The sequence below is a fragment of the Phasianus colchicus genome, chromosome 13 (genome assembly GCF_987193195.1).
Source record: "Phasianus colchicus chromosome 13, bPhaCol1.hap1.1, whole genome shotgun sequence".
Lineage (NCBI taxonomy): Eukaryota > Metazoa > Chordata > Aves > Galliformes > Phasianidae > Phasianus > Phasianus colchicus.
Window position 1 is genome coordinate 7003605 of NC_143448.1, and position 20061 is coordinate 7023665.

General features: G+C 45.7%; 1 protein-coding gene across 5 annotated transcripts in view; it reads left to right on the forward strand.

Moving 5' to 3' along the window:
- ZNF423 (zinc finger protein 423) overlaps positions 1–20061 on the forward strand; it is a 232567-nt gene that overhangs the window by 52079 nt on the left and 160427 nt on the right. For all 5 annotated transcript variants that reach the window (XM_090149949.1, XM_090149950.1, XM_090149948.1 and 2 more), the window contains one exon: positions 16661–16720. Coding sequence is in view for 3 of the 5 variants with exons in the window: in XM_090149948.1 (XP_090006074.1) it covers positions 16661–16720 (60 nt within the window). In the remaining 2 variants the exon portion in view is untranslated. The remainder of the gene's footprint in view (positions 1–16660; positions 16721–20061) is intronic.

A 20061-nucleotide genomic window follows, 5' to 3' on the forward strand; every position in this document is an offset into this window, starting at 1 on the left:
TGCCTCTGGCCTATGCACCATGCTATATGTGATTGAGGCTATATTCATGCAGAATTTTGGCCTGGCTTCCAAAAGAAGCAAGGTTTTACACCATCATATTTGTGTCTCTGCATGGACCCAAGGGTGCTTGCATGCTCTGGGGCTGTGCTCGTGTGATTTCCTGTGTAGGAAGGGGATGCCCAGGTGGAGATATGGTGTCCTCCATCCATTACTTTTTCAATCCTCAGTGGCAGCACAGAGATAGGCCATGAAGCCCTGCAAGCACAGATCCCTATGGGAAAACACCAGAGCCATCACCCTGCCCTTTCTGCAAGTCATGCTGTGCTGTATTCAGCACGCAGGCACTAGTTGTCATTTGGGAAGTGCTGGGATGTCCAGAGAATGGGTCTGCCTGCTGTGTCCTGGCTGAGGCTTTCACCTGAAAGCTGCTCCCGTCAGTCCCATTCATGGTTTACCATGTGTATTTTGCTGACAGACACACAAAGCTGAAGTGAAGGTGGCAGTCGGTGCCTTCACTGTGGTGTGAATTGAAGGGACCTGAAGGCCAGGGCTGGGTGTCCCCGCTGTCCCCAGCCGTGTGCAGATGGCTGCTGCAGCCCTGCTGGGCCCACGACAGCAGTGCCTCAGGGCCAGGCAGATGGCGGCTGTGGCGATGGCATCAGCTGTGGCTGCTGCCGGGTTCTCCTGCCTGCTCTGCTGAAACGGGCCTGTCCCCATTCCTGCGTGCCTTCCAGGTACACAAAGACCCGTGCCCAGCAGCTGCTCTCCCAACCAGCAGTGTCTGGGAGAGGCTTTGCTGGCTGCTGAGATACCGAGCACCACAGGCTGCCGTTCCTCAGTGCGGGGCGGTGGCCATGCAGGTTTGCTCGCCCTGGCTCTGCACAGGTAGCTGCAGCAGGCCTATCCTGGCTGGCTGCTGACCCAAAGGTTCTGCAGTCCCTGAGAGCAGTGGGACTCAGCTCTATCCATCCAAGTCCTCCTTCCCTCTCCTCTATCTTTTCCTTTTTCCTTCCCTTGGCAGCATTCCCACCCCAGCTGACACACTGCCTGCCTCAGCCCTCGCCTGGCTGCACTGGCACTGAGAGCCCTGCCTGTGTTCTGGGGGAAGGCTGGTCAGCCTTGACCTCCTCACCCCTCTGCTGTGCACAAACCTTATCCTTGCAACAAAAGCATATACATCTCCACATACATGGATTTTATATGAATTTCTGTTAATCAGCACTCAAGTGCAAGAGGCTATCTTGCCACTCTGAGCCTGTTTTCTTGGTCCCACAGCTCTTCCCAGGCAGATGAAGCCTCGCCTCACTGTCTGTATGCACAACTGTTCACTGTGACAGTAATTTAGGGCTTTGCTTTATGCCCAGCACCTCTGTGTTCAGCTTGCTTTAGTGCAGTACGTTGCTTGCCATGAGCTCCCATTACAGTCTGGAGAAGGATGGGGCATGCAGCTCCATCACCATTTCTTAGAGCTGTACAAAGCTCACCTGCGCAGTGTGGGAGTTCCTCTCCTCAGGAGGGGGGCCGTCCCCATTCCTCAGTCACTGCAGCATCGAGGTGGGTTGGATTGGTGATGGCATGGCAGTAACATGCAAATGTTATGTGCTGGCTTCTGTGAATGTCTCTTTATCTGCTGTAAGCTCCAAATATGCTGCCACCAGTGTTTAACTGAAACTTTGCAAATATCCCACTGAGCCCTTCAGGATCATTGCTTATGTAGCCTTATTTCTTCTTTAGAAATTGTAGGTGTGGGTAATTATACGTATTTTTGAAAGCTCTAACTATGCCTCATTTAAACTTCTGCAAACATCTTTGTGAGTCCAATTAAATGCCTGCAGAAGAAAACGATCAAAAAATGAGATGAGGAAATGTGCGTTTACCCAGATACAGCTTGCAAGCCAAGCAAAATGTTATGTTAGCCCAACAAATGGGTTATTCAAGCACAGTTCCACCAAGACAAACATAGAAGAGTTGGGGATTAGGGAGTTTTGAAGCAAAATGGGACGTGACCCTCTCAAGTTAAGTGATCAGCATTGCACAGGTTGAGAAAATGTGGCTGATTTAGGGTCTGCTGGAAACTTGCATTGGAAATACCTTTAAAAAATGCAGTCTGCCTTGAACTTTTCAAATATTCCCACAAAATTTAAGTTGTAATCTGTACTTCAGCATTACTGGGTTCTTCTACTTGCATGTATTGAGCTTTGCAAAATAATGAAGCATCAATGAACCCAGTGTAGCTCAATGAAGGGGAACGTTTTATCACATTCAAGCTGACAAAATCTGCCCTCAGCAAGGAGCTTGGTGGCAGGCTGTTCCTCCAGCCAGTGCTGTGTGGCCCAGCAGAGCCCATCCCCTGCTGCCAGTGTCCTGCGGTCCCGTGCCATGGCGGGCCGTGGGCCTGGGCATGGAGCGGTGTGGGGCCAAGGGACATTGAGAGGAGCGGCACGAATACAGCAGCGGACAGAACACTTTCACTGCATCTTTGGGAAGCCACTCTGCTGCACTGCATTTAATTTCCACTTAATTTTCATCTAAGTGAAAAAGCAAAACTCACAGGTAACCGAACTGGGCCCAATGCGCTGCAATCTCTGCTGCTGCTGATCAAACGCAATACTTTGTTTCTAATTTGAGAAGGATTTTTTTTTTTTTAAAGTAGTTTAAAACAAGAGGAAACTGTCACATCCTGAATGACATCCTGTGAGCTGCAGCAACATTCTTGCTGCTAAATGATCAGAATTTCAGCCCAGGGAATAAAATCCAATCCTTGTAAAATGTATTGGCTTTGTGGAAATCCTGTAGTATTGCAGAAGCTATTTTCTGATGGCAAAATGCAAATCTAAAATCTATATCCAAGAGAACAAAAAGATTAATTAAATTAGCTATCTGGAGGAAATTCAGAGGACACTGAGTTATTGATTGGATTTCAGTGAATTTGTTTTAATATGCAAGATTACATTTTAATACTGGAAATGATGGCAGTGTTTCACAGCCCAGTTAATTATTTCTCAAATGGTATTCCCCCAGCCTGCTGCACAGGTACCAGCATCTCTCAACTGCTCCACGCTCCTGCCTTGCCCATGCCCCGCTGCTCACAGGGTGCTGGTGGCTGCCCTATGCTTGTGGCTGCTGCTGGGGCTGGTTTGCAGTAGTTGCTTTTGCGCTGGGAGGAGTCTGGGTGAGCCTCCACATGTGTGGGGTCTGGAGCAGTTTGGTTTTGGTGCTGGAAGGACTGGGTGCTGGAGAGCGACTGGAGGGGATGTATTTTGGATTACAATGTGAATGTTTGTACTCACGGTATTTATTTTTGTATCTTGAATTAAAAACATAAATGTGTAGCAGTTTCAGGACGGAGCAGGGAATTGTTGGAAACAGTGTTGCAGCTCAGATAAGGCAGTATTTTTGTTTTCAGACCCCTCTTTGCCAAAGCCTGGCTCTGCAGTAGGGTTGGGCCAGGTGTTGTACCAGCTGCAGCTGTGCTTGCAGTGGGACCATCCGTCCCAGCTCGGCAGCCGCTGCTCTGAGAAGAGTGCTTTGGGGAGCCGAAAAGAGGCTGGAATTTATGGAAAGTGTCAGCCAACAGTGCAAAACCTGATTGCTAGACAGAAAAAAAGTAACATCCCCAAACTAGATGCTCTGTATTAAAAATAAAAAAATTGCAGTTATGCATATATATATGTACATGTATATATAGCATGTCTGAAATATTACACAGAATTGAAGCATTTATGTACAAATCTGTGACACCTTATACAGCACAACTCAGCCTGTAAGTATACCATGTTTCTGAGTGCCTGGTAGGAGTGAACACTGAGCTGCATGCACTACAAAAATGCACTACACATTTAGTAGAAGAAATTCCAACATTTTGGATTTACGTAGCTGTGATGGCAAGTCTGTTAATTTAAGGTGCCATGACAACTTTGGCAACTAAAATTGGTTTGCCACTTCTGCACTCTTTGGCTGCAGCCATTGGGCACCTTTGTCCTGTTCTCACCTTGTGCAAGGCACATCAACAGACAGTGAGTGATGCTCAGGAGCTGGTAAGGTCCCATAGGAATGTGTGCAGGAAGGGATGTTATGAAGGATATGGCTTTCTCCTTGGCTTCATGTATTTAGGTCATCAAGACATCCAAAAGCTTGGTTCTCTCCTCTTATGGTTCTCCTTCCCTTTTCCTTTGAAAGATGCCACAGCTCCCAGCTGTGTGGGACTGTGAGGCTGCCTGGGGCAGCATGAGGATTCCCTGGGTACTGGTGGGAGCTGGGTAGGGCGAGATGAGTGTGGGCAGCCAAGAGCTGCTCCTGGTGAACAATTTCTCCTCGACAAACACATTAGCCTATGCCAGCTTCTCATGTGGGAGCAGGGCACATATTTTATTCCAGCAATTAGCTCAGTTAAGTGTAGAGAGAGAAAAATCTATGTTTTTCCTCTTAAAAGTTACAAAATAAAAGCCTGGCAAATAGGTAAGCTCTTATTTTTTCCCATCTGCCCTGTGGGACTCTTTCAGCAAACTTTTGTCATGTATATACAAGCTGTTCTTTCACTGGTAAATTATTTCATTCTTTTAGTTCTCAGATTTTATTAAAGTTCAATTTTTGTTTTCAAGCCATAAAACTTTGAAATGATACCCTTCCTGGCAGATTTGAAATAAATTATATCCAAACCCTATTACATTAAAAATAAAATGATCTGACTTGCAATGTGAATAAGACTCCAAGATTTAGGAAAATGTGGAGTATCAGGAGATGATGGCATAAATTGTTGGAGATTAATTCAATGTGTGAATAAGTGAATATGTTCAGAAGGTTGTGATCAGTGACACAGAGTCTAGTTGGAGGCCTGTAGCTATCAGTGTTCCCTAGTGGTTGGTAGGGGATCCGGTCTTGTTCAACAACTTCATCAGTGATCTGTATGAAGGGATAGAATGCACCTTCAGCAAGTTTGCTGATGTGAAGTTGGAAGGAGTATTTGATACATTAGAAGGCTGTCTGCCATTCAGCGAGACCTGGACAAACTGGAGAGTTGGGCAGAGAGGGACCTTATGAGGGTCAACAAAGGCAAATGTAGAGTCCTACACTGGGGAAGGAATAACCACATGCATCAGTACAGGTTAGGGTTATCTGCTGGAAAGGAGCTCCCAGAACAAGAAAGACAGAGAGCTGTTGGAGGGTTCAGAGGAGAGCCACAAAGATGATCAGGGGGCTGGAGCACCTCCTCTATGAAGACAGGCTGAGGGAGCTGGGCTTGTTCAGCCTGGAGAGAAGAAGGCTGCGGAGTGACCTCACTGCAGCATTTCAGTACTTAAAGGGAGCCTACAAACAGGAGGGGAACCAAGTCTTTGAAAGGGTAGATAACTGCAGGACAAGGGGAAATGGTTTTAAGTTGAGGGAGGGAAGATTTAAGTTAAGGATGTCAGGGGGAAGTTCTTTACAGAGAAAGTGCTGAGGTGCTGGAACAGGCTGCCAAAAGAGGTTGTGGATGCCCCATCCCTAGAGGTCTTCAAGGCCAGGTTGGATGGGGCCCTGGGCAGCCTGGTCTAGTATGAAATGGGGAGGTTGGTGGCCCTGCATGTGGCAGGGGGGTTGGAGATTCATGATCCTTGAGGTCCCTTCCAACCCTGGCAATTCTGTGATTCTGTGATTCTGTCAGCTTTGCAGAGAAGGAGCTGGGTGTCCTGGCAGACAACAGGGTGACCACGAGCCAGCAGTGTGACCTTGTGGCCAAGGCCAGTGCAGCCACTGCATGGGGTGCAGGGAACTTCTAGAGAGAGTCCAGCAGAGGACCACAAAGATGATGAGAATTCTGGAACTCTTTATTAAGAAAGGATGAGACTTGGGACTGTTCAGCCTCGAGAAGAGAAGATTGAGGGGGGATCTTATAAATGCTTATAAATAACTAACGGGTGGTAGTATAGTGGATGGGGCCAAGCAGTGCCCAGTGCCAGGGGACTGAACTAGATGACTCCTGAGGTCCCTTCCAACCCCTGTGATCCTGTGAAAATCAAGTTTTGTGAGCATGTGGATATTCTATCTTCTGATCAAAGCTTTTACATTACAGTACATTATTCTCTGTGAATGAAGAATTAGTGTTAATAGCTGTGGTAGACCAAGATGTTTCTAGATTTTTTTTTTAAACAGTCAAGTGGAAATTCTCCTAATGTTTTTTTACTGCAAGGGTTGTAAGCTATTTCTTTTTTTCTTGTTAAATTCTCTGTGTTTTTTCCACCCTCTTCCCCAGTGGCAATGTTGAATCTTCTTTTATAAGAGAAGGATCATTATGTATAATCAAGCAATTTAAACAAATGATCTCTTAGTTCAAGAAGACATATACTACAATATAAACTTACTGAAATGAAATGCTGTTGTTCAAAACATATCACACTATTTCTGAGTTATTAAAAGCTCTCTTACTTTGATTTTGAAAGTGGCTTTGGCTGCCAGAAGTTTGGTTGTGATTTTCGTTTCACTGATTGCTATAGCCGATAGCTGGTGTCTTGTTGGCAGTACAGCAGTAACAGAGATCAAGGAATATGCATTGGTGTTGTTTCCAGCTAAAGTTTAAATAAAGCTAATTAGCCATCTTTGAGTAATGCAGTATTAAAAACTCAGCTATGTCAGCACACCTGCTATCAGGGAACAAATCTGCAGCTAATAGTGTTATTGCATATGAAGCCAGTTGTGGGTGGTGTTTTTCAAGTGGCGTGGATGTGGAAGGTGATGTTTCCAGGTATCCTGTGCTGTGGAAAGACAAATAGAAATGTCCAGCCTTGAGTGCAATAAGCACTACTTCATTCCCCTGAATTTTGAATAAAAGAAATTACTTGAGTAGTGGCTGGAAGGCTGGATGTTGGCAAGCTCACTTCCCGAGTGTGGTCAAATTATGGTGATTATTTCACTTATCTACAATAAATATTTGCATCTGCCATGGAGACCATCACAAAATCTTGTCCTAGCAAAAAAGAAAGACTTCCCATTTTCAGACAAATGACTTTTGTGATGGAGAGGGAAGGGTGTCTGCACCATTATTGATTACGAGGTCAGCTTTCTGATCAATGGGAAGTTTTACATCCACTTGACTGACGCTCACCTTAACAGCCCATCCCTGAAACCAGTCAGCACTAATACGAAGTGATGGTTTCCCAGAACACCCTGATGTCCATAATGCATACAAAAGGGATGTAGATAGTCAATCCTCTCTCTTTATTATTTAAAGAGCTCTTTTGTCAGTGACTTGGAGTCATTTCTGTATGCATGGCCAAAGTATGACTATGTTGAGAAGCAGGAATAAGCATGGGCTGGGCACAGGCACGGATGTAGGATTTCCATAAGATTGTGCAATTCAAACAGAAAATCAAGAGAACAGAGAAATCTCATTAACAGGGAAAAAATACAAGTACAGATAGGAAATATATTCATATTCAAATTTGTAGAGGAACTCTGCTTCACTGACCCCTTGGCTATGGGTGAAATTTTCCTGGGAAAAAGCATTAGTTCAGCTAAGTAACCCTGATTGCCTCCAGTGTAAATTAATTATCAGAGCATTTTTTCTAGTGGTCAGATTGGAAGAAAGTTGTGAGAGGTAGGAGCTTTTGTACATATTTTTCCTTTTCAGTTTCGTTTTAAGAAACTTGCAGACTATGAGAAGCTGTGATAGAAGCAGTTGAAGTCTGGGGGAACTTGTCTTGTGCACCGCAGTTACTTTTTGTCCATGTGTGAATAACCTTGTACCCATGAATTCCTGATGTGGGAAGCTCCTTCTGAGTGTCATTGCATAGTACTCATTGTGGTACCTTTCACTTTGGACAGTGAGACTTTTCTCATTCTTCTTTCAGGTACTGTACATTTACTCCACCAAACTCCAAATGCAAAACTCCATGCAATTATATTTCCTTAGGGAAACTTTTGTCAACGTACTTGCTTGAGCCATGTCTGGAAATGCCCACACCCTGTTTTCCAGGCTCAACAGGACTTCTAGGAGACAGGACTTATGTTCTTGGCAGCCTTCCTCCCGACAGAGGACCAGAAATCAAAACAAGCAAATAAATATGACAAAGAAATATTATAGAACACAAAGCACTGACAAGAGCACTTGTCAGAGAGGAGTCGACACAATATAATTTGCCTCCAAGTAAGGATGGGCTGAGCTGATGTTATTCCCCACAGTCCTTGTCCATAGAATTGGGATTTTAATAGTTCTAGAGGAGGCATGGAAGAGGCTGTAAGGACAGAGATGAGGGTGTTTGCTGCTGCCCTCCCTCTGTTCCTACAGATGCTTTCAGAGCTGATGCCTGGAGCGTTGTGCTCTCTTCTCAGCTGGATCTCTCCTGTCCTGATTTTGGCTGGGCCACTAGTTTTCTTCCTAGTAGCTCTCTTTTGGCTTTGCAATGAAAGCAGTGCTGATAGCATGCAGGTGTTGTGGCTGAGGCTGAGCAGCTCCTGGACGGAGCAAAGGTCCCTCCTAGTGCTCACCCTGCCCACCGGCACGTGGGTGGGTGTGTGAGGGGCTGGGGTACCGCTTACCCTGTGCAAGGAATGAAGAAGCGCGTGGCTCTGGTAGTCACTACAGGTGCATGCACTTCCATACACACACGTTTGCAGAGGGGGCTGCCCGCAGCAACATGGCCGAATTCAGAGCCTTGCTTGGGCCTCAGCTCTGCTGGCTGCGGCACGCCTGAATGCTCACCCACGGTGCAGAGCGAGATAAGTACGTGTCCCTTCAGCATTTTATGAAACAAAGTAATGCAGATATCTATAAGTGAGACATGACATGAAGCGTACAGATAGTAAGTTTGGAATAGTTCTGGGAGTTAAGAATTTACATGTCTTTATTAATTATTAGATGTTATTAGTGAGTGACTAAGGAACTGGGAAGCTCTAAGCGTTCTTTTGAAGTAGCGTACCCAAATTAGGCTAAATAAATAAATAAATCTGAAAATGTCGGGAAATGTCTGCTCTAATGAATTTTCTAAATACACAAATCACACTTATTAAATCAGTGGATCTTTTAGCTGTAAAAATATTATTACTGTTACACAGGGGAAATCCATTCAGAATTATAAAATATTTGGAAACTCTTTCTACGTTTTGTTTTGGTGGAAAGGTTGTAAGACTAATATCAACAGAAAAGAGCATGAAGTCTTAAAAGCCAGCTTTCCCCCTTTTGTACATGTGCCAGTACTCAATAAGAACTGTGTTCTCTTTCCAATCTTGTTTAAAATAAACTGTGTGTATAACAAGACATTGGAATTTATTTATGGTATGTTAGCACTAAGGACAAATTGTTAAGGGGTCATAAAAAATATTAGTTTCCACTTTATGGAAGCACCGTCGATTTTTCTTCAAATTAAACTTGATGCTATGAAGGGATATATGTGATGTATAACACTTTCTCTCCCTCATTTCTTTCACCACAATGCATCCAACCAACGCTGTCTTCCATGGGGACAAATCTCTGGTGGAGAGCTCCCCCCAACCTGGGCGATACCGGCCCGCAAGGGGCTCCATGTATGGAGCACTTCCATGGGCTTCCAGGCATTCTTCTCATGGTGAGGGAGGCGCTGGATTCCCCACGTATAAGCATTCAGAGCTGCTTTTATCTGCCCTTTGTCTATATTTCACCCTAACGTATTTAATTTATACCCGTTGTGTGTTCCTTCATCAAAATATTAAGGCTAGTACACAAGAAAGACTGACCTTCCTGTTAGAATCGAAGAGGCAGTTCAGAAGGGTATATTGTTTTATTATTAAAATACAATTTATGAACCAGAAATGATCATAGATGCAAATTTATACTTTGCACATTTTTTTTTTCTTAATAAGAATATGTATATTTTCATCTGGGGAGAAAGCAGCATTAAAATGAGAGCGCCTGGGGAGCGTTGCCACACACACACGTATGCACACGCCTGCATGCCAGAGCCCCAGTGAGCCGATGCTGAGCACCAAGCTCCTACCCGTGGCCCAGCCCGCACCTCCCGGGCAGCTGGCCCCAGCTGGTCCCAGTGCTGGCACGGTTGTGCTTTGGGAACTTGTTTCCTTCTGACTGGGACCGGCACCACAGAGGAGGGTAAGGGGAAATAACACCACTCACCAGATGGGTTTTTCCAAGCCCTCGCAGCTCTCGTTAATGTGGCTGGTCAGGAAAAGCCTTCTCTCTTCCTTTTCCTGTGCTACCTGCTCTGGAAACAGAGCTGACTAGTTAAAAAATACCCAAGTTTGAAGGAGTAGCAGTAAAAACCAGTGTATTTCTTGAAGCCGAGGTGTAGAAATCTGGCTGAAGGTTTTCTTCCAGCTCTGACAAGCAGCCCCAGTGCTGAACGGGGTGTTGGGGAGGGTAGGGTCATGATGCTGCACAGCATGCTTCTTGGGCCGGTGGCACGGTGAGGAGGTAGTTGTGATGGGCAGTGGCCATCAGCAGCAATGGGGAGCAGGCTCTCCTGATGCAGTGGTCTGCTGTCCCCAGGGCAGGAGGTGGGGTTAGGGGTGCAGCCTGCTGCTCAGTTGCAGGGCCTTGTGGCCGCTTCTGTTCTTCCCTGGGTTGGTTCCCATTGCCATATAAAAACGCTTGTAAACCAATTTCAAAATGCTGCTCTTTCTTTGCACCATCAGTTTGTGTTAGATGTGAGCCCTCAGTGTCGTTATTAGCTGTCTCAAGACAGGGCCAGCCCATGTAAATTATTTTATTAGGTGTCTTGTTTATAGAGAAACTTTATGGCCCAAATGTAAAAACAGTGCACTTTCCTGTCTATTTTTTCTTTCCTAGGAAAGCAAAATGTGCAATAGCTCTGATGTGACAAGGCTCTGCACCCCTTATTGTGAAGCCCACTGTTTTTGCCCCAGTTTCATTCCAAAACTTCACTTCGCTGTGGCCATTTCTTTGCATTTGGGAAACTGCAGCTTGTAAGTTCAGCTCCAGCATTAAGATCCTGGCTGTGAGTTGTAGGTGTGCTAATTCCCCCTTTCTCTGCTTTGTCAAATGAATTACTCCAATTTCAACACGTAAACGTTTTTGTCCTCCAACAGCATTCCAGATGGAACGAGAACATTTAAACTGTTGGTTGCTGAAGTCAAGTGTGCGGTTTTATGAGCAACGTGGGGGACGTCAGATTCACCTGTTTTCTTTCAGTCGAGCTGTAAAACGCCTGTTTACTCATAGTAGATCTATTTCTGAAAGAAGGCGCAGACACTATGGTGACAGTTGCCTTAGAAATGCACATAATGAGCAAGAAGCATGCCTGTAGGCAGCCGGCCCTCGCTGTCCTGTGCCCCCGCCCTGCCACCATGGGCTGTGCACCCCGGGGCACTCCATCCATCTGCAGCAGTGCCAAGTGCATTGGAGGGGTTGGGGTGAATCTGTAACACACCCACACAGGTGTCTCCTGGTCCACTTCTAAGAACTATAACCTTTGTATTATGTGTATTATTCATGTGAGATGCTAATCTGAGAGTAAACTGAAAGACTGGCTGCATTATATTACACTATGCACTCGTATCTATTTACATAATGGATTTTGATGGGAAATGCATATCTGCAGTAGAGCCTGTGAATTAGAAACAAAAACTAAATGTGAGCACTGGGAATGGATTTTCTGGGGTGGTGAGTGAGGTGCGTGGGTCACAGGAAGGGTGATGGTGAGCCACTATGTGAGTCCTGCAGGTTGCTGCTTCATGACCAGAGGTTGTCCTTTGGGTTCTCCCCTTATCTGCCTGCAGTTCTACCAAGTTCCACTGCGGTGTCTGAAGACCCAGGCCTGTTAGCTGCGTGCAGATTTACGGCGCGGGTTTAAGCTAATGGGTACTTATCAGGCAGGCTGTATTTGGTGATCGTCCATCATTTGCTCATTAAACAGTGTATCTAAGTGATTCTCATTTCCTCCCTGCCATGTCTGGAAAGGAGGAAACTAGACACATTACGATGGAATATTAATGTCCTGGAGGATTAAGCCACCCATAATTAGATCTTCTTTGCATAAACCTGCTAGTGCTACCTTATTTTGTTGTTTGTTTTGCTCTTAATCATCTTCACATCTCTTTCTCTTTCCAAATCTTTTTTTTTCATTTCTTTCCCAGTTTTGTAATGCTATTCCATTTGTCTCATCCTTCTTCCTTTTTCTTTTCCCCTGACCTACTGAGCACAGCAGCCTGGGTTTCCCCCACTCCTCCCTCTGCCACACAAAAAGGCTGACTTTGCCAGCAAAAACCACACTTCCTGCCAAGCCCTGTTACTGACTTTGGAGAAAAGCAGCTAGAGAACTTGTGCAAATCCAGGCTCTGAACTACCTAAATAAGCCGAATCAGTAAACCCCCATGTCTTATTCCCTGGCTTTCTGGCCCATGAAATCACTAGTGGATAATGGTCCTATTTAAAAGGAAAAATGCTGCTCAGGCACCACTGATGGCTGATAGGACTGGGCAGCCACTGGGCTGCACTGAAAGCAGGGAATTTGTGGATCCTGGGACAGGGCGAGGAATGGCATGGCATATCCCTTCCAGCTGTAAGGGAAGGTGAATGCACCCAGACACACTCACTGATACTGTTCCCTGTGCCCCACAAACCCTTCTGTTTCCACATGGGATGGGTAAGTCTCCCTATGGCACTGTGCTCCTGGCTTAGGTCAGCTCTATGCCCACAGCAGCACCAAATTCAGCTAGTTTTCATCCTGCTTTCCTTTCCCATTCCTTGCGCATCTGTGTGTTTTGCAGACTTCTGCCTCACAGGTGTTCCCAGGTAGAGAATCTAGCAGGAGCACCTAAGCAGCAGGTGGGGAAGGCTTTAAGATGAGCCAGGAGATAAGGTGAGCTGGCTTCTCCAAATCAGCAGTTTACAAGCATTTTCCCTTCTTGTTGCATTCCACTACCAGCTGTGGCAGCCCTGCTTGGGCAGGGTTCTGTGCTGCAGGTAGGGCAGGAGTGGGAGCATCCTGTGCTCTCCTTCTCCTCCAAGCCAGAGTGGCACCAGTGCTGTCAGCACTCGGACTCTGGGCTGGGTGCTTCAGCTTGGGTTTTTGGCATGGCCCCAGCCGGCAGCATGCCTCCTGGCTGGTCCCTGCACCACTGCAGTCGTGGCTGTTTAGTGAGCGTACCAGGGGGCTCTTGTATTACGGGAAGGATTAAAATGGCCTACAAAGCCTATGTGATAGGGTAAGGGGGCACATGCATGCTGTCTTGATTACTGAGAGGTCCTGCTCACTTGTAAACCTGATTGCATCTAGAAATCAGCATCTGTTTCAGAAGCTTTTCACTTTGATAAGGTTAACTTATTTCCTGGGAGCAATAAAGTGTTAAATAAGCACTATGGCTACAGATGGAGTGCAGGTAAATAGTAGCTCTCGCTTTTGGGGAGGTGGATGTTATATCCTGTCAGAAGTTTCTCTGAGCACAAAAAACCCGAATCTTTGTGCCTGCAGCACTCATGACCTAGCAATTAAATCAGCGTCCTTGGGGAGCATCTGAGACAAGCAGGCCAAAGGCAAATATTTGGAGTGTGCGGGGGTGTTGTGCCACAATGTCACCCCTCCGCTACACTGCCTTTGCTCTGGCTCCCCCATCCTCCCTGCTCTGGAGGCATAGCAAAGCCACAGTGCTGGGGAGTAATGGAAGCAAAAGCAGACTGGTGTGAGTGCTGTTGTCCCCCTTTTTTTCCTAATTGCCTGCATGGTGGGCTTGTCACGGTGGCCTTGCTGTTTGCATCTCAGTGCTATTTTGTCAGCGAGATCCGGGGCTGAGTATCCATCCTCCAGCTGGACTGATGCTGCAAAGTGGGAAACTTCCAGAGCGCTTCAAAAGGTCATGTGGAGGGAGCAGGTATAGGTGGCAGTGGGAGTGTAATTACAGAGCAACTTCTGTTGTTGCAATCATGCAGGCATGCAGCGTAATTTGGGGAGAAAATGGGGTGAGTTTGTGAAGGAAAACAGGAAGCATCCAATGAAAAACATGTGTAGTGTGTCTGTGAACATTCTGCCCAAATTTAGCATTAGTGACTTTGGGTGGCTTCATTTTTCAGCGTTGAAGATGAAAAGCTTTCCCTCCCGCACCATGCCAGTTCCCCGTGGTGCTTCCCTGCTGCGGGGCCGTGCCGTGCCCATGCCCTGCTGGCGTCGGAGCTGTGGGGCTGTGCCTGTGGGCTCTGTGGGGAACCACACGGACACAGGCCGGCTCCCTGCCTTTGGTCACTGTGATTGGCTGGTGTGTCACAGAGAGCATATTTTCCTGCTAGTGAAATGGGAGTTATTTTACTGTGCAATATATTGTGGAGAGTAATCATGTTGGATGCTTTGTACTTCTTCGTGGGCTTTTTTCCTCATTACTGCTGCTTAGATAATAGCATCCACAAAGTGAGTGTTAATGCAAACTGGTCACCTGAGTCAAACTAGCTTTCAAGGAATAATGGCCAAAATGCTAAGGAACTAAACCTTTAAAAGAAAAATGAACCAAAGAGAATTTCTCTCTGGCTGATGCTGTGGGCCAGGGGCCGTTCTGCCTCAGCTCTCAGCAGCAAGAGCTGGGAACCACAGGCAAACTTCTCAGCTCCTGGTTAGGCCCACGGAGGAAAGGTGAGCAGAGGCACAGTGGGGGTGGGCACCCTCCCTGCTGTCGTAAGGCATGCCTGTGACAGAGCCTGAGATCTCAGTGCTTTGCTCCAGCCACCCAACCCATCCTTCCCTTTTGTTGAAAACACATTTTAAAGAAAATAAAGTAGGGAGCAGTGTCTGACAAAGGGAATGGCAGTGTGCAGCTGAAATCACCGATGACCAGTGCTGATCTCATGTATTGCAATTTGAATATGACTGAATTTTGTGCCTTTGTGTATTTTCAGCAGAGTATTTTTTTTTCTCCCTTCCTTCTGTTAGAAAACATAAAGAAATACAAAATTCCAGCATAAAAACAGTAATATGAAAAATTACGCAAGCACACCAGCCACATAACAGTCAAGGATAAAAAGTAAAATTAAAAACTTTCCACTTGTCTGTTTTGAGTTACATAGATGAAGCATTATTTAGTTTTGGGGCAAAACCCTTCTGACTTTACATGGATTTTAATGTATGGATTTACTCGTACGTGAGTGAAACTGTACTTTTGGTAATTACATCCAGAATTTTCCTGTTAAAAGATGGGTCAACGTGGAGACAAGATGGCGGTTCGTAGAGCACAAAATGGCGGGTGAGCCGCTGTGGGGGAGGAGGTGTGATCCAACGGGCTCTGCCTGCCTGTGCATTGCGCCCGTAGTGGCTGCAGGAGGCCCATGGTGTTAGGCCTTTCTTACTCTGTCACTCTGCCATTGTCTCACATGGCCTCTAGGCTGCTATGGATTTCCTTGGCAAAAGTATAGCTGTGTCTGAAATAGGACGTTTAGCAGAAATAGCACATTTTCCCCACTAGTAAACCTGCAGCCCTCCAGGCCGGTGCAGTGCCCTTCTATGCTATGCATGCTGCTTGTGTGGGCTGGATGAGAAATCGAAATTGGGCAAAGCCCTGCCTGTGTAAGCTACCTCCTCTGTTCCCCATGTCTCATTGATGTTGTCAATGACACCGGCCCCACAGAAAAGTTTATAGGATACTGGAATTCTTCAAAGGAAGGGAAGGGATTGGGAAAAAGCATAAAATCAAGGATCCTGTGGTGCAAACGTGAATAATCAATGCAAATAATCACTGGAGCAGGTTCCAGGGCTTGGCGTACAGATCCCACCTGCTCAATAGCGCCTGTGTTTGAGGCTTTGCAATACGGTTTTGATTTCATTTGCAGAACTATTTAGAACTTGTATTCAAATCCAGCAGTATTTATATTAAAGGGTGAGAGGCTATTCAGTGCAAGGAATATATACTTTTCATCAGGAAATGAAGACTCATGATTTAAATTCTTTTGGTGTTGTGGTGACATAGTAAGCAGATATAGGTGATCAACTTTTACAACTGAGATGAATTTCTGCAATTACTGCTCCAAACACGCGGCCTGGCAGCAGAGGGGCTGCCACTGGCCTCAGTACCGGCAGGATTGGGCTCATTGCTGGCCTTCGTCTTGGCAGCTGATTTCTTCCTTACTTGTAAGAGTGAGATGAAATTTTATAACTCCTAACAGGCAGGCTGTGTACATGTCGCTTGCAAGTGCTGAGCACCTGGCTCTTGCAGCTTTCATATCATCAAGCTTTAAATGCACTTATTTATGACTGTCATATTGCGGAACTTGCTTGAATGTTATAATAGTATTCTTCTAAAATCCTGAATGTGGAAAAAAAACTATTGTTAATGACATAAATCAGGCAGTTTTCCCCTCATCAGTCAGTTCTTTACTGTGATCTGTTACAGCATGAATTTCAAAAATGAACTCCGCATTTGCAGAGGCAATTTTGTACATGCAAGTTGTTGTGAACATACAAGATTTCAAATGTGCATCTTTAGCTAGGGATACTTAAACCTCTATTAAAATTTCACATGAACCTGTCCAGGAAGAAACTGCACGCAGAAATCTCATACTTAGGTTAGAATATAAGGAAAAACTCTTCACTGAATTTCTACCTTATGAATTATTTTATAGAAAGCAATAAGTTCTCCTTTGGTTGTGTGGTGGTCTGTTAGAATACTTAATGTAGTCCTGGACCTAGATTTCTGATGACTTTGCTTTTTAGGTGGTTCTTTATAGCAATCACAACATATTTTTGTTCTTTTTCAGTTGAAGAGGGCGAATCTTCGGATTTTGCTTTGAACTGGGACTCATCAGTGACTCAATCAGGTAAATATTTTAGGTTCTTCTGATTGCAAAAATTGCCAGAAAGCTGCCAGGCTTTTTACAGGAACTGTATTTTGTATGTCACATTCCTGTCTCCAATCCAAGACTACCCACTGCAACACAATTTTTATATCAGTTCCATATGGTCAATAAAATCTATTACATACAGAGACTAATATACTCTTATCCTCTGGAGAGCCATTCCTCCTTCTTGTGGGCACACTGAAGCGGGTTGTGATTTCTCCAGTATAACCACTTCGAAGTTTTTTGCAGTGGGCACTGTTGCACATTCATTCCAATCTAATTACATAAAAGCAGCTTTAACAGGAATTTTAAACTGCAGTCTCAACTGGAATGTGTGTGTTTCTCCTCTCGGAGGAAATTGGAAAGTACTGTCGGAGCTGGAGGATGAAAGTGGTACATTGCCATGGCAGAGAGATTGAACACGCAAAGCAGCTTTTGCTCTCTTTGATAGCAAGAGTACTTAAACATGTGTCTGGAATGTGCTCATTTGTATTGCACTGAAAATGTGAATGAAGAGAGTCTTAAAGCATGCTGGTGTGTAGCTATGTAATGTGTGTTGATAACGTGAATGTAATCAGCCGATTGGCTTATGTTCAAAGGTAGGGGGAAGTAACCAGTTATGTTCCAGAGCTGTGTGCCATGTGTGCTGGTGTTTTACTGTCTTTTACATCTCTAACGGTAACGAGATCATCAGAATATTTTTGACTCTTGAAGCTGTTAACTCCATTTCCCTGCCCTCTTGATGAGGGTGCTCTGAAAGACTGGGCAGTGGTATGGGAACCATTCTCAAACCGAGCGTTAATATGAGAATAAAGAGGTGCTGCCTTCCCATTCTGTGCAGGCTGTGAGGCACTTAGCAGCAGAGCAGCCTGCAGGAGGCCTCTGCTATGGCAGCAGCATCTGGTGGCTTGGCATGGCACATGCTTCGTGGAACGGGCACATCTTCTTGGGTGCAAAGCTGTCCTGCGGTCCTTGGGTGGCCAGCATTGCCCTCGGGGCGCCTTTGTGCCTTCAAGGTTTGCCCTGTTCTGCTGTCCTGCTGCCACCAGCCCTGGGTCATGTTTGACTCTGCACAGGCTGTAGTTCCAAATAGCAACAGTAGCAATAACTTCTGTGCAGAGTGAAATTAATTTGGGATTTGTGGACCATATTGGTGACTAGGCTGTAGGTAACAAAGCCTATAAGAGGCTTTTCCCAAATTAGTTGGGTCTCCTTCATTTCTCTTCATTTATTCCTATAATTATAGCCCTCATTCAAGATGTCAGATGTGAGGTGAAATGTTTTGAATGTGTGGTTTATGGCAGCTTAAAGAAAATGGGTGCTAATTGACAGGTTTTCCTTTCAGTATGGTCAATAGGCACAGGCTTCCATCCGACATGCATGTCAGGGTACAGCTTGTTCTGTAAGCAGAGGGCAGAAGCTGCAGACTGACACGCAACTGAGCAATGGCACAGACAGTGTGCAAAACCGCAGTGCATAGCAGTGTAGTGTAGCAGCTCTTGTGCAGTACATGGCCCTGGCTGCAGCCACGAACAGAAGCTGGCCCCAGCCCACAACACCCTCATTACATTCTGTTGTGATCTTTCTGTTTGTATTAGCTCCAGAAGGTTGATGCTAAACTTCAGCAATGGATGAAAAACATGCTTCAGCTTCTTCTTTCATGCCCCTTCCTTCCCCAGCCCCAAATGACAAGACTGCCTCCCCTACAGAAAAAAAAAAACAATTAAAAGCACAAAAAATGGACTTGTTAAACTCTGAAACGGTTGCCAGATGTTTCAAGTTAACATATTTCTCTGCCTTCTTCTCCTGCATGTTAGCACATCTCTGTGTGCAAACACTCTCAAAGTGACTCCTGGGAAGTTCTGCTGGTGCTTGGCAGGCTGCTGCCAGCTCTGGGTGAACATGGGACAGCACTGGGCACTGCTATGTGCAGAGTTGTTTTAATGCTTATGGCTCATTCCAGCTGAGGGAGAGGAGGTGCTTCTGCTGCTGTAGCTTGCTTTTCTCACCAAGCCAGCACAAGCAAAGCTGGAAGTGCTCTTGGTGAGGCCAAGAATTGAGAGAATGCAATGAGACTGTCCCTGATGCAGGAATTGCTCTCAGTGCCCATCAGGCCCATTTATGAGGGGCATGCTGCCAACTTCCTCTGTAGTTCTCATTCTCATTTTTTCTTAATGCAGAACAAGAAAAGGCCTCCCTTGCCCTTGTCACCCTGAGGACCCAGCTTGGTGGGCAGCCCCTGTCCCAGTGGAGCAATGCAGCAAGGACCCCCTCCCCTGCTGCCCCCACTCTGCCCTGTCTGGGGCTTAATGCTGCCTCCAGGCCAAGAAACCAGGGTTCTGCCTCTGGCTGACAGGACCCTTGCTTTGCAGACCACGTTGCTGTTGTAATACATCACAAGAGCATTATCTTGAGGAGTAGCAAGGGACATTTTAAAGAAATAAAAAGTCTTACTAAATATATAGAGAATTTAAGGCATTTTAAAGACCTATGGAAACATTTTGCATGGGGATTGCTGGGGAGTTTCTCATTAGCCTGGCTGTTGGGCCCTGGGGAAGCTCAGCCAAATTGTCTGGGGCACACAGAGCAGATTCTGCATTCTCCTTGGGATCCCTGCAGACCTAAAAGCCTGAATTTTTGTGTCTGCTCTTGAGGAGATGGAGGTATCCTTGCTAGCAGCTACAAGCTGGGATACTGAGTGAGGGCCTGGTAAACAGGGCTGGTGACCCGCAGTGGGAGCTGGGGATGAGTGGCACTGAGCTCCCATGCATGTGAGAGCTTGCTTTGTCCAGGATCCTGTGTGAGGATTTGAACTACCTTCTACTATTTCTTTTAAAGTTTTTCTCATTTAAGAGAGAAGAAGGAAAAAAAATAAAAATGTGGCAACTTTTGAGAAACAAACCACAAAATTATACAAAACAAACCCCAGCCTGCAGTCACTCCTCTCTCACTCTTCCACTTTGCATGACATCTCCCAGCAATGTAAATCTCACCTCTCACTTGGTGCCTCAGTACAGAAACAATTCTGTGCTGCTCGGGGACCAGCAGAGCCTGCATGGTGCTGAGATGGCTGATGTCTGATGTATGGCATCTCCCTTAAATGGCAGAACTTTGGAAAAAACCTGCAGACACTCTCTAAATGAAATCCTGGGATCCCTTACTGCTGCAGAACTTTGAGGAGTTCAGTTACAACTCAGCAAGCATTATAAACCTTTTGTCTTGCATGTACTCTGGAATTGCTTGTCCTGAGCGCCTTCATAGGCTTGGGCATCTAAAAGCTGATTTCACTGGTAAATCAGTACTACCACGTTCTGACTGCA